The 15,506-nt window shown below is 42.9% G+C and overlaps 1 protein-coding gene across 2 annotated transcripts in view; it reads right to left on the bottom strand.

Moving 5' to 3' along the window:
• EDC4 (enhancer of mRNA decapping 4) overlaps window positions 1-15,506 on the bottom strand; it is a 948,906-nt gene that overhangs the window by 47,065 nt on the left and 886,335 nt on the right. For both annotated transcript variants that reach the window (XM_075325634.1, XM_075325635.1), the window contains one exon: window positions 7,624-7,840. In XM_075325634.1, coding sequence (XP_075181749.1) covers window positions 7,624-7,840 — 217 coding nt within the window. The remainder of the gene's footprint in view (window positions 1-7,623; window positions 7,841-15,506) is intronic.

Below are 15,506 nucleotides of genomic sequence, written 5' to 3'. Positions count from 1 at the left end.
ATAGAAAACAAGAATGCAATGATTTGGAAATCTTTCATAGCCACATTTTATTCACAACAGAACATACCACGCAAATCAGAAGTTGAACGTTCAACATTTTCCATTTGATTTGAAAAAATGTACTTATTTAGAAATTGAAGGCAGCAACACATCTACAAACAGCTGAGACACAGCATTCAAAAGGTTATAAAAAGTGATTCTAATGAAAAACAGCTAAATGATCAATTTTCAATGAAGTCCCATGACTGAGTATAAAAAGAGCATGTTAGAGAATCTGTTAGAGGTAAAAATGATCAGAGGTTCTGGAGAAATCCATGTGAACAAGAGACAAGGCTGACGATAAATACTGTATGAAATACTAAAAAACTATAAGGATTTGTTCCAGATACTTGAATAAAATTCCAATACGTTTTTTAAACATTTAAAATTCCATGGCACTCAAAAAAGCCAAAACACAAAAAGAGGGAAAAGTGATACATTTTAATCACAAGCTGTAATCTTAAAATGAGGTAAGATCCCCCCATATTTGCAATGCTTAAATTTAAATATGGACCAATGATGTATCATGAAAACTATCACAATCTTGAAAAAAGGTGCAAAACAAACATCAAAGCAGAAAAAAAAAACCTAAGATTTTTTTTAGTATTAAAATGCAAATATAAAAAATATAATTTCATTTAGTTTATTTAAACCAGTGGTCTCCATCCTTTCTTACAGTGAGAGCCACATTCAGAAATATGAGAAATTATCGCAAGCCACAATCAGTACCCACTCCCCCACAGTGTTGACACCCAGTATTTGATATAAAGACAAGACTTCTTATATCTAGAATACTTTCCATAATGTTGCATCTAGCTTCAAGCACTTATATATCAGTATCATTTTATTGCCAACTGACGAGATTTTTTTGCCCGTCTTCTGCATGGGCCACACTGAAAAGTCACCATCTGGAGCCCTGTTCATTTTAGCCATTTGCTAATGCACTAAGCTGGCAAAAATATCATTTTTTTGAAATAGTCACTTTTTTTTTTCAATCAAGCACTTTGTGTAGAAATTATAATCAATCAATGACGTTTCGGTCACCTGACCTTCATCTGATTACACTATGACAAGAAAAATACAAAATTTCTTTAAATAAACATAAACGCAATAGCATGACCTGCTCATAATAAATGTAACTACAAAAGAATACTATAACAATTGTTTTACACAAAAGAGACGATCAATATGTCAAATAAATGCCATGAAAAATATCAAAAGGGTTACTTTACTCACAGGTGTAATGTAATAGCATGATCTGCTCATATTAAACGTAGCAGTACAAAAACTACAGTAAACTACTTTGATTTACAGAAAAGTCAATCAATATGTCAATTAAATACAATGAAAAACATCAAAAGGGTCGCTTAACAGGTATAGTACCGATCATCCTATGGGTAAAGAAATGATGATGGATTATTTACTGTCAAAAGTCCTGTCATAAAGATTTAAGCACTGTGCTCTCAACACTAAATGTTAAAAAGGAGTTTCCAATATTAGTCAGAACGCATTGTGAACTGGTAGACTCACACAAGAAAATAACACTTACCAAAAGCTGATGGTATGGTATGAATGGGATAGTAAGTCAGATGGAAAAGCTGCCCATCCAGGTCTGTGATGAATGTGACCTGCCAGCCTGACTGCTGGGTTTAAATAGACCGCTCAATCAGCATCTAAGCAATAACGAAACGTCACTTCCGGTCAAAAGAGCGGAAGTCATGAGCCTGGTTGGCAATGTGAGAAGCAAGCTGGATGGCAGACACGCATGTGCAGAGGCAGTCAATGACGTTACTCGCTAACGGAACGTCACTTCCAGTTAAGGAAACCGAAGTGACGATCCTGGATGGCAATAAGTAAACCAGATTGAATGGCAGAAAGAAGTTCGCGCTAGACTGATTATGGCAATAAGAAATATGAAAAATTTTGAAGTGTTGTAAAATATTACTTAGTATCATAGGTTTAAAGCATTTAGTGAAGCACATAACAATCATATATAAGGGAAATTGAATATGACACAAATAATTAAAGCGCATGTGTGATAACTCTAGTTCACAATGGGATCCGTTCATTATAAAGTCAAGTTGTCTACCTATGTAAGGATGGGAAAGAACATAATAGGAACAGTGGGGAAGGGAAAAAAGGGAAGAGGGATTTATGGGAGTGGTGCACTTCAAAAAATGAGAATTATGAAAAAATGAAAAAAACATAAAAAATATTGAAAAATAGAGAGAATACTGTAAGATGAAATGTAAAATTATAAAATAATGTAAATAATTGATACATGAATAAACACACAGAAAAAGGAAAAAAAAGGAAAGAGAAAAAGAAAAAGAAAAGAAAAAGGAGTGGAAAAAAGGAAGGGGGGAGAAAGGGGGAAAAGAAAGAATGAAGGAGGGAGGGGGGTTGGTGGGTGAGGAAGGAGGGGGGGGGGGAGGAAGGCTCAACCAGGCTCATCACTTCCGCTCTTTTGACTGGAAGCGACGTTTCGTTATTGCTTAGATGCTGATTGAGCGGTCTATTTAAACCCAGCAGTCAGGCTGGCAGGTCACATTCATCACAGACTCGGAGAGGAAGCTTTTCCATCCGACTTACTATCCCATTCATACCATACCATCAGCTTTTGGTTAGTGTTATTTTCTTGTGTGAGTCTGCCAGTTTACAATGCATTCTGACTAATATTGGAAACTCCTTTTTAACATTTAGTGTTGAGAGCACAGTGCTTAAATCTTTATGACAACACTTTTGACAGTAAATAATCCATCATCTTTTCTTTACCCATAGAATGATCGGTACTATACCTGTTAGTGAAGCGACCCTTTTGATGCTTTTGATGTTTTTCATTGTATTTAGTTGACATATTGATTGTCTTTTCTATAAATCAAAGTAGTTTACTGTAGTTTTTTTACTGCTACGTTTAATATGAGCAGATGATGCTATTACATTACACCTGTGAGTAAAGCGACTCTTTTGATGTTTTTTCATGGCATTTATTTGACATATTGATCGTCTCTTTTGTGTAAAACAATTGTTATAGTATTCTTTTGTAGTCACATTTATTATGAGCAGGTTATGCTATTGCATTTATGTTTATTTAAAGAAATTTTGTATTTTTCTTGTCATAATGTAATTAGATGAAGGTCAGGTGACCGAAACGTCATTGATTATAATTTCTACACAAAGTGTTTGATTGACTAGAGAAGTGACTTTATTTAAAAAAAATTGGAGTGCTGGATTTTTTGATATTTTTGATACGGGGTTGGACCCTATGCAGGCACCCGCCATTATAGGAGTGCCGCATTTCTATATCTATATACACTAAGCTGGTAGGCAACAGAGAACCACACATCATGGGCCTGAAACGCATATCTGACTCCAAAACCACAGGTTGGAAGACTCTGATTTAGACCGTCAGAAAAAAATGTTTGTTGCTAAATTATAGATCCAGAAAGCTTCACGTTTCACATCTCATATCTTTACCACAAAATGGTCAGTTATCCTTCTCAATGCCAAATACTTAAAAAGCTAACAAACATAGTGACATAATAAAATGCTTTCAAATCAGCCATTGTCTGTTATTTGTTGCAGTCAGACCCTGTCACAAAGGCTGGGAGCGCATCTGACTGCAACCTCTTACAGACGCCAGGACGGCCAGTTGAACAGTGCACATGGATTAGTGATGAGCGGCCCCGGAAGAATGAGCAACCCGGAAGCAGTTACAGCAGCACTGGAGACTTGGTAAGTATGATGCGCCGGCTTCATTCTTATTTTCTTTATTTCTCCCTTTTTTTTGTTTTTTAATTCCCCAGAGTTGCCGGATCCGGATCTTTAGCCAGAATTCCCTGAGAATTCTGGGCCCAGGTCAGCCACTTGGGTAGATTTCAAACCGCGCGGATCCGGACTTTTAGGCTATGTGCACACGTTGCTTTTTTTTCAGCGCGGAAAAAAACGCACCCTCTGGCAGAGGGGAGAATTGTAAACAATGCTTTTTGAGAAAAAGGCATCGAAAACGCATGCGTTTTTCATGCGTTTTTTTAGGTGCGTTTTTTAAGACTTGTCAGTGTTAATAAAGTTGGTTGAACACAGACCTTTGGAAAAAAAAACCTGTGATGTCATTTCCTTCTCCACATTCTGTTTGGATAAATGGGAGGGCTTGGAATGGAAGGAGCACCATTTGAATTTTGGAAAAGTTGAAATAAACTTCGCGCACCGAGCCCCTTGGGTACCTATACGTCAGAAAACCCCCACAAGTGACCCCATTTTGGAATCTGCACCCCTCAAGGATTTTATTCAGGAGTATATTAAGCATTTTGAATCCACAGCTACTTCACCCAAAATGTTGCTGTAGCAACAATATTCTCACTTTTAGGCCCGTTTCACACGTCAGTGAAAAACACTGACGTTTTTCACTGGCGTGTAAAAACGCACATGTCCCTCCGTGTGCCGTGAATCACGGCACACATGGGTTGTCTAAGTGCAATCCGGGCTCCGTTCTCCGTGGCCCGTGATTGCACTTAGAGATTAACTCACCTGTGCCCGCTCCCGCTCTCCATGGTGCTGATTGCTCCCGCGGTGCAGCATCTGGCTGGCGCTGACCCACGCAGCAGCTGCTTCCGGGTCGGCTGTGTCGCACATCATGAATATGCGCGACAATAATGAGCCGGCTCAGAAGCAGCAGGGAGAACGGGCTGCAGAGGACATCGCTGGACGCCGGGTGAGTTAAAATGATTTTTATTTTAAAAGCACGTTTTTTTCTGGCACGTGTTTCACGGACCACACCACTGCGTGGTCCGTGGAACATCAGTGATGCCAGAAAAAAATGGACATGTCTCCGTGCGGCAATCACGCACACGCGGGTACGCCGCACGGAGACACGTGCAGTGAAAAATCACTGACGTGTGAGCAGACCCATTCATTATAATGTATGTCAGTGATTCTGGTACGTTTAAAAAAAAAAGCACAAATGTACCAGAATCACTGACGTGTGAAAGAGGCCTAAGGCTATGTGGCCATGATCCAGCGACACGGCGTCTAGTACACAGTGTCAGCCTTCCTGCAGCTGCCCATGCCCACGATTTGGGTTCAGGCTGCTGTGGAGCTCTATGCTACCTGCAGAGAACACTCTCGTCTCCGCAGCATAAATTGACATGCTGAGGCTCGGGAAGCTGCGCCACCGGTCAGTTTATGCTGCGGAGAAAAGAAGCACAGTGGGCATGGGATCTCCAAAAATCCTTCCACTGTGCTTCTACTGCACAACGCAGCGTTATGGACGCAGGGAAAACACTCAGCGCCCATAACGCTGCAAACCCTGATTGTGGGCACACAACCTAAAAAGCGTCAATGGATGAATGGATGTCAAATATATATAACGTCCCACCCCCGCCTGCATATTCTAAGCTGGCACCTTTAGTACCTTTCATGTGGCACTAAAGGGTGCCTAGCTTAGTATTTATCCAATTAAAAAAAAAAAAAAAAATGAAAAAAATGGCGTGGGGTCCCCCCTATTTTTGATAGCCAGTCAGGGTAAAGCAGACAGCTGTAGCCTGCAAACCACAGCTGGCAGCTTCATCTTGTCTGGTGATCAATTTGGAGGGCTCCCCAGGCTTTTTTTTTTTATTTATAAATAAAGAATTAAAAAAAAAATAACGTGGGGTCCCCCCAAATTAGATCACCAGCCAAGGTGAAGCTGACAGCTGGGGTCTGGTATTCTCAGGGTGGGAAGAGCCATGGTTATTGGACTCTTCCCAGCCTAAAAATAGCAGGCCGCAGCCGCCCCAGAAGTGGCGCATCCATTAGATGCGCCAATCCTGGCGCTTCGCCCCAACTCATCCCGCGCCCTGGTGCGTTGGCAAACGGGGTAATAAATGGGGTTGATACCAGATGTGTAATGTCACCTGGCATCAAGCCCAGCAATTAGTGATGTCATGGCGTCTATCAGATACCTGACAACTAATTGACAGTAAACAAAAGCAAAAAAAAATGACAAAAAATTTTTTATTAGAAAAAACACTCCCCAAATCATTCCCTTGTTCTCCAATTTAATCAAAAAATTTGAAAAAAATGGGTCCGCAGAAATCCATATGGACGTCCCACGTCGCCTCTGGACCTTCTAGAATATGGGGGCACGTTCAGGGAACGTATCCCCCATTTTCTAGGAGGGCAGACCCTCCATTTGAGGAGAGTGGGTGCCAAAAATCTGCACCCACTCTCCCCGGGTCACAGCAGCAGAGTGCCGAGCAGCCAGCACAGCTCTCTGAACACAGTGCTGGCTGTCAGCTGCTCTGCTCATGTGACCGCACTGACCGGCGTCTGCTGTGAAGGAGGAGGGGGCCGCGGGGGATCAGCGCTGCGACCGGACACGTAAGGGGGAATACCGGGGGAATAGGGGGTGACCGGGCAGGGCCTGGGGGGCATTTTTCTGTCGCATGTGTAATTGCACATGCGACAGAGATCATAGGAGCAGGGTGGCCGGTGCGCTACTGTGCGCGCGGCCATGTTGGATTTTCGGGAGGGGGGTCGGGGGTCGGGGCGGGCACTTTGGCGACATCGGGGGCTTTCCTGGACTTTGCCAGGAAGTGAGGTCAACAGGAAACCTCTTGACCTCACTTCCAGGTAAATGCCTGCGTTCTGGCATGCCGACAAAGCCCGCGGACCGCAACAAAAAAACAGCTCACTGCGGTGTAGCTGCGTTCTGACCCCACATCATTGATTCAATGGGGGAGAGAACGCAGCTACACCGCACAAAAGAAGTGACATGCTGCTTTTCTTTCCGCACCGATTTTTGGCATCCAAAACGCTGCGTTTAGAAACGCAGCGTGTGCACTGATTTTTCGGCTTTCTCATACACTTTGCTGGGAAAGCTGAAAGCATGCAATTTGCCACTGAAACGCTGCGGTTCTAAACGCAGCGTTTCCGCGGTAAAAAACGCAACGTGTGCACACAGCCTTACAGTCCGGGTCCACCCATCACTAGACATTGTTACAGGATGAGGCACATTACTACAAGATGAGGACCCCATGGAAAAATTACTACACGACGTTAGCCAAAATTACTCTATGGTGCTAATTGCAAAACGATATTACTTAAAAGAAGGTGATAAAATGTAGAAAGAAAAAAAAAATCAAAATAAAGCATGATTTTAATTTTTACCATTAAAAAAGCATTTTTATATATCAACTAAAATAAAAACAAAAAAGTGCATGTTTGTTATCATTAAATCTGCAACAATTCAAGTTATAAAACCTTACCATAACTACCATAACTCATACAATGAATGCCAATTAAAAAATGAGTGAAAAATGTTCAAAAAAGTGATCCAAAGGTCCAAAAGATGTATAGAAAAAAAAATGTGGTATTACTAAAAATATCACTGTCCTCAAAGAATGCAGTACACCAAATTAACTTTTTTCCAATATGCGGTCTATATACCCAGCAGAGTTTGAGCCCCCGGCAGTACATAATGCAAAGCGATTCCATTCACTTGCACTCTGTTGCCATTGTTTAGCGGCATACAGAGATCTTTGGTCACGTGCAGTGTTTCGGATACAGTTAGCACGTAGTCAGTGCAACTTTTTACAAAATACACACCTGCTGAAAAGCTTGGTTGAGATGGCCTTGTTGAAGCAATTGCATGACCTGTGTCTGTTGTGACTGATAATCATGATGAGAAGGAATAGGTGTCCCTGCTGCAGATCTCATGGCATGCATAATGCTCGAGGTGACTGCAGCCTGCTGTTCTTTCATAGCATGATTCACTTCTTCTTTGATAATTCTTTGCACCTGAGATAGAATAGAGTCTTGCATACTGGAAACAAAAGTAAAAAGCAATTAATACATCATAATAGTTTAAACTGCAAGTATCGTACAGAACAATTTAATTTACTAAAATCTTGTATTACACAATTTTTCGGTTATTTTCATATTTCAATGAACTGCCATTTATTTAGGAAAAAAAATAAAAATGTATCCACCTTTTTATGTGCATTACATAAAGATTAACCTCTTCTGCCCTCAGCCTGTTTTCAATTCTGACCAGTGTCACTTTAGGAGTTAACTCTGGACCACTTAAAACCGGATCCCAGTGATTCTGATTGTTCGACTTTTTTTCGTGACATATTGTAGTACACTTCAAAACCAGGACAATAGTTTTTGCATTTATTTGTTAAAAAACTGAAAATTTGGCGAAAATGTTGCAATTTTTTAACTTTTAATTCTTATCCATATAAACCTGAGAGATATTGCCCAAAAAATAGTTAAGAAATAACATTTCCCACATGTTTACTTTACATCAGCATCAGGTTTTTTTTTTTAAATTCGTTTATTAAATAATGGGAATACACCAGGTGTAAAATATATGTAAACACAATACACTTTTAGATAGTTATAACAGGGTTCAGTGTTAGCAAAGTGCAGGATCCAAATATCTGGGGTGCCAAAACACAGCAGAATGCGAAACAACAAGAGGAACAAACACAACAAGTAACTTACAGTGATCGTTTCCTATGACACCAACCTTCAAGAGATTAACATGAAGTACCAGTCCTTAGTAAACTTATAGTACAACCCAAAACAAACAGCTCATAAAGTGATTACTATTATTATAATATATATGTGCCGCAGCTGCATCTCCTCCGGTCCCCGTCCCTCTGTGTCTCCGTGGTGTAGTTGGATCACTGACCTGCGCTTTGGGGCCTCCTGTGGGTCGGGGCTTAATGGCGCTTTCCCACTTACGTTGAATGGCATCCGTTGCAATCCACCGCCTTGAGGAATTACGGTAACCGTTGCAGGAATCTATTTATTCCTTATAGGCTTCTATTAAGGGCGGATTGCAAAGGATGGTCTTGCGTTGCATCTGCCCCGCGGCGCATCAGTTGTTTTGTCGTGACCGTCAGTGCCCGTCGGGTAGAAGGCACGCTGAATGTAGCTTTTTTTGTTGCTGTAAAAAAACGCACTCCGCAGGATTCCGTCGGGATCCGTTAAGAAGCATTATGAATGTCTATGGTGCTGGATTCCGTCGCCATGTGTTTGGCGACGGATTCCAGTGCAGGATTCAGTCACGTTCTACTGAGCATGCTCAGCATGTCCAGCAGAACGTTGAAATTCGTTAAAAGCACTCTTGGTCTCTCTCTCTGTCGGTCTCTCTCTCTGTCGGTCTATCTCTCTGTCTCTGACAATGTCGGTCTCTCCCTCTCTCTCATACTCACCGATCACCGGTGCGGCACTGCACAGCTGTCACACTGTGGCGGCTTCTCCTCTTTTGAAAATGCTGGCCGCTCATTATTCCATATCGTATTCCCTGCTTCCCCCCGCCCACCGGCGCCTATGATTGGTTGCAGTTAGGCACGCCCCTACGCTGAGTGACAGCTATCTCAGTGCAACTAATCACAGCTGTCGGTGGGCGCGTCTATATCATGCAGTACAATAAATAAATAATTAAAAAAAAAACAAAAACTGCGTGCGGTCCCCCCCAATTTTGATACCAGCCAAGATAAAGACACACGGCTGAAGGCTGGTATTCTCAGGATGGGGAGCCCCACGTTATGGGGAGCCCCCCAGCCTAAAAATATCAGCCAGCAGCCACCTGGAATTGCTGCATCCATTAGATGCGACAGTCCCGGGACCTTACCCGACTCATCCCGAATTGCCCTGGTACGGTGGCAATCGGGGTAATAAGGAGTTAATGGCAGCCCATAGCTGCCACTAAGTCCTAGGTTAATCATGGCAGGCATCTATGAGACCCCCCCATGAATAACCTGTAAGTGAAAGTAAATAAACACATACACCGAAAAAATCCTTTATTTTAAATAAAAGACAAAAAACTACTCTCTTTCACCACTTTATTAAAATCCCCAAATACCCCTCCAGGTCCGGCGTAATCCACAGAGGTCCCATGATGCTTTCAGCTCTGCTACATGAAGCTGACATGTGACACTGTGAGCTCCAGGCAGCAACTGAAGTGAATCGCGCTGTCAGCGGAGACGTCACTCAGGTATTGCCGGTGTGTGTGCGGTGATGATGGGTGCAGTAGTGCCTGGGTGTGTGCGGTGATGATGGGAGCGGTAGTGCCAGTGTATGTGCGGTGATGATGGGAGCGGTAGTGCCGGTGTATGTGCGGTGATGATGGGAGCGGTAGTACCGGTGTATGTGCGGTGATGATGGGAGCGGTACTGCCGGTGTATGTGCAGTGATGATGGGAGCGGTACTGCCGGTGTATGTGCAGTGGTGATGGGAGCAGTAGTGCCTGGGTATGTGTGGTGATTATGGGAGCGGTAGTGCCTGGGTATGTGTGGTGATGATGGGTGCGGTAGTGCCGGTGTATGTGTGGTGATGATGGGTGCAGTAGTGCCGGTGTATGTGCGGTGATGATGGGAGCGGTAGTGCCGGTGTATGTGCGGTGTTGATGGCTGCAGTAGTGCTGGTGTATGTGCGATGTTGATGGGGGCGGTAGTACTGGTTTGTGCGGTGATGATGAGGTGGTAGTGCCGATGTATGTACGGTGATGATGGGAGCGGTAGTGCCGGTGTATGTGCGGTGATAATGGGTGCAGTAGTGTCGGTGTATGTGCGGTGTTGATGGGAGCAGTAGTGCCGGTGTATGTGCGTTGATGATAGGAACGGTAGTGCCGGTGTATGTGTGGTGAAGATGGATGCGGTAGTGTCGGGGTGTGTGCAGTGATGATAGGGGTGGTAGTGCCTTTATGTGTGCGGTGATGATGGGTGCAGTAGTGCCGGGGTGTGTGCGGTGATGAGAAGTGCGGTAGTGTAGGGGTCTGTGCGGTGATGATGATGGGAGCGGTAGTGCCAGCTTGTGTGCAGTGATGATAGGGGTGGTAAGTGTGAAAGCGCTCTACCTGTGCTCCGTCGTGTCGGGAGTAGGGATCTTCCATGGCGGTGTCCCTTGTACCTGTCTGCCGGCTGCGTCATGGCGTAGTCAGGGTTTCGGCGAGTGGCCGTGTCCTAATTGAGTGGTCGTCGCTGCTGATTGAGTGTGTGGGGGATGTGATGCAGGGCAGATGCTGATTTTGTGAGGGTGGAGTGAGGGGTGTGTGTGAGGGCGGTATTCGGCCTGTTGGAGCTGTGTGGGCGTGGTTTAGGCGGTTTCAGGGTATGACATCATTTCTTGGACAGACAGACAGTGAGACAGAATAGGGCAATCTAATGTATAAAGGTGAATGTGTGTATGCGTGTGTGTGTATGTGTGTTTGTATGTCCGGGATTGGCATCTGCACCGTCGCAGCTACAGCCACAACATTTTGCACACTCACACTTCTGGACCCAGAGAGCGTCATAGGCTATGTTTTGAGAGGAAATTTTAACCGCTCTTTACAGTTATTCACCAAAAAACCTGCCTCCATTAAAGCGAATGGAGCTGGGAACCACAGTGCAGCCAGAACTTCAGAAGAATGCACAGCCACGCCCTTATATGGAATGTTGGCGTGTCACAATGCAGCCAGGGAAAGAGACAGACACAGACAGGGTAAGAAACAGACAGACAGGGTAAGAGACAGACACAAAGAGACAGAAACAGACAAAGAGACAGACTGACAGGGAAAGAGACAGACAGGGCTGAATGTGAGTATGTGTGTGTATGTATGTATGTGTGTGTGTATGTGTATGTGTGTGTGTGTGTGTGTGTGTGTGTGTGTGTGTGTGTATGTGTGTGTGTATGTCCGGGATTGGCATCTGCACCGTCGCAGGTATAGCCACACAATTTTGCACACTCACACTTCTGGACCCCAAGAGCGTCATAGGTTATGTTTTGAGGGGAAATTTTAACCCCGCGCTTTACAGTTATTCACCAAAAAAGCGAATGGAGCTGGGAGCCACAGTGCAGCCATAACTTCAGAAGAATGCGCAGCCACGCCCTTAAATGGAATGTTGGTGTGTCATGGAATGTTGGCGTGTCACAATGCAGCCAGGGAAAGAGGCAGCAGACACAGACAGAGAAAGAAACAGACATAGACAAGGTAAGAAACAGACACAAAGAGACAGACACAAACAAAGAGACAGACTGACAGGGAAAGAAACAGACAGGGAAAGAGAGGGAAAGAGAGAGACAAAGCGAATGGAGCTGGGAGCCACAGTGCAGCCAGAACTTCAGAAGAATGTGCAGCCACACCCTTTAATGGAATGTTGGCATGTCATGCAATGTTGGCGTGTCGCAATGCAGCAAGGGAAAGAGGCAGACACCGACAGAGTAAGAAAAAGATGTAGACAAGGTAAGAGACAGACACAAAGAGACAGACACAGACATAGAGACAGACAGGGAAAGAGAGAGACAGGTTAAGAGACAGACTCAGGGAAACAGACAGCGAAAAGAGAGGAAAAGAGACAGACTATAAAGCTGAATGTGTGTATGTATTTGTGTGTGTGTGTGTGTCCGGGATTGGCATCTGCACCGTCGCAGCTACAGCCACGAAATTTTGCACACTCACACTTCTGGACGCAGAGAGCGTCATAGGCTATGTTTTGAGGGGAAATTTTAACCCCGCGCTTTACAGTTATTCACCAAAAAACCTGCCTCCATTAAGGCGAATAGAGAGGGAAAGAGACAGACCGGGAAAGTGACAGAGATAGACAGACAGACAGGGAAAGAGATTGAGACAGACGGAGAAAGAGACAGTCAGAGACAGACAGGGAAAGAGACAGACAGACAAAGAGATAGAGAGAGAGACAGAGAGATGACAGACCTTATAATTACATTTATATCTATTTGTTTTCTGTTTTTTGTAGAATACATTTTTGTTAATACATTCTATTTTGTTAACAGCAGTTATTAACTCGGGCGAAGCCGGGTGGTACAGCTAGTTATATATATATATAGATATATATACACACATTATATACACAGTAGAGACCAAAAGTTTGGACACACCTTCTCATCTCTAGAACAACTATTAAGAGGATACTTTGTGCAGCAGGCCTTCATGGTAAAATAGCTGCTAGGAAACCACTGCTAAGGACATACAACAAGCAGAAGAGACTTGTTTGGGCTAAAGAACACAAGGAATGGACATTAGACCAGTGGAAATCTGTGCTTTGTTCTGATGAGTCCAAATTTGAGATCTTTGGATCCAACCACCGTGTCTTTGTAGAAAAGGTGAACGGATGGACTCTACATGCTTGGTTCCCACCGTGAAGCATAGAGGAGGAGGTGTGGGGCTGCTGACACTGTTGGGGATTTATTCAAAATTGAAGGCATAAAGAACCAGCATGGCTACCACAACAACTTGCAGCGGCGTGCTATTCCATCCTTTTTGCGTTTAGTTGGACCATCATTTATTTTTCAACAGGACAATGACCCCAAAGACACCTCCTGGCTGTGTAAGGGCTATTTGACTAAGAAGGAGAGTGATGGGGAGCTATGCCAGATGACCTGGTCTCCACAGTCACCAGACCTGAACCCAATCGAGATGGTTTGGGGTGAGCTGGACCGCAGAGTGAAGGCAAAAGGGACAACAAGTGCTAAGCATTTCTTGGAACTCCTTCATGACTGTTGGAAAACCATTTCCGGTGACTACGTCTTGAAACTCATCAAGAGAATGCTAAGAGTGTGCAAAGCAGTAATGAAAGCAAAATGTGGCTACTTTGAAGAACCTAGAATATAACACATATCTTCAGTTGTTTCACACTAAGTATTTCATTCCACATGTTGTAATTCATAGTCTTGATGCCTTCAATGTGAATCTACAATTTTTAGAGTCATGAAAATAAAGAAAACTCTGTGAATGAGGTGCGTCCATACTTTTGGTCTGTACTGTGTAATTATATATATATATATATATATATATATATATATACACATACATAAATATATATATATATATATATACATATATATATATATATACACACACACACACACACACACACACACACACACACACACACACACATACACATACATTCATATAATGTATTTTTTCCCTAGAGATTAGTAAATAAAGGGGGCCAGGATTGCTATATGGGGCAAGGATGAGGGACATACATTATTGGTTTATGATGGCAAGTAGGGACATAATTACTGTAGGGGCAATTAAGAGACCCTATTACTGATGAAATATAGGTTAATTTTGAGCTACGGTCTTCCATGGGGGGGAACAAAAGTCTGACGTAGTGTATAAATTGCGGAAATAGTGTGGAATATGCTCTGGGAGTGATCATCTATAGGTGACTGTGTTATTTTCTGCAGATTCGGGTCATGGCAGGAAGAAGTGATATCAGTCAGTGCCGGATGAAGAGGAAAAGCGAAGATGAATAATTAACTAGAGGGGTCACTGGTAAGTCAGTGGATTACATGTACACACACACTATATACAAAGCTCCTGTGTATAACGTCACTGGTGATCACTGTATTACCTATCTACAGATCTGTTTATAAAGGCATCAGTATTCATTATATAATCTGTACACACTGACAATATATACAAAGCTCCTGTGTATAATGGCATTCGTGGTAATATTAGTATTGTGGTTTTTATTCATGATCATTATTGTAGTATTATACATCCCTGTGTGGTAGTAATATATGGTCTGGTCACGATTTGGTGGTATTTGTCTCTTGTACGTAGTATTATTTTGTCATTATATGCTCTGGTCATAGTGGCGTGGTATTTCTCCCTTGTATATGGTAATATTTGGTTACTATGTGGTCTAATTATGGTATGGCGGTATTACTCTCTTGTATGTGGTTGTATTTGATCACTATGTGTTGGTAATAGGTTATCTAGGTGTGGTGTGATGGTATTTCTCTCTTGTATGTAATTGTATTTGGTCACTATGTTGTGGCAATATGTTTTGTCACGGTGTGGCTGTATTTCTACCTTATATGTGGTTGTAGTTGGTCCCAATGTGGTGGTAATATGTTATCTGGTCAAGGTGTGGTGGTATTTCCCCCTTGTATTTGGTATTATTGGTTTTGGTATAGTGGATTGTGTTGCGTACAGTTGTCACATTTTCTCTCTGATATCAATATGGGGAAGATTCTTTATTTCCAATAGAGATTAAATGCTTTAACATTTAACCCCTCCCTGTCCTGTGACATACTGTACATTCATTTTTGGAGAATGATGGAACCACTGTGAAGCGATGTTCTTTGATTTCTTCAGTGCATTTAACACCCTGCAACCACTCATACTACACAAAAAGATGACTGATATGAAGGTGGAGGAGGGGATGAGAAATTGGATAACTGACTACCTATCAGATCGGCCACAGTTTGTACAGATGGGAGCAGTTGTGTCTAGCAGATTATTGAGCAGTGTAGGTGCCCCTCAGGGAACGGTGCTAGCGCCCTTTCTATTCACACTGTATACATCAGACTTTCAGTATAAATCTGATTTTTGCCACCTTCACAAATTCTCAGATGACTCCGTGGTAGTTGGATGTATTAGAGGGGACCAGGGTGATTAGGAATATAGAAGGGTGGTGTTGAATTTTGTGGATTGGTGCCATGGTAACTATCTACAACTA

The sequence above is a fragment of the Anomaloglossus baeobatrachus genome, chromosome 10, assembly GCF_048569485.1.
Source record: "Anomaloglossus baeobatrachus isolate aAnoBae1 chromosome 10, aAnoBae1.hap1, whole genome shotgun sequence".
NCBI lineage: Eukaryota > Metazoa > Chordata > Amphibia > Anura > Aromobatidae > Anomaloglossus > Anomaloglossus baeobatrachus.
The sequence above is the reverse complement of the archived record's forward strand: the minus strand, read 5'-3'. Positions and strand labels throughout refer to the sequence as shown.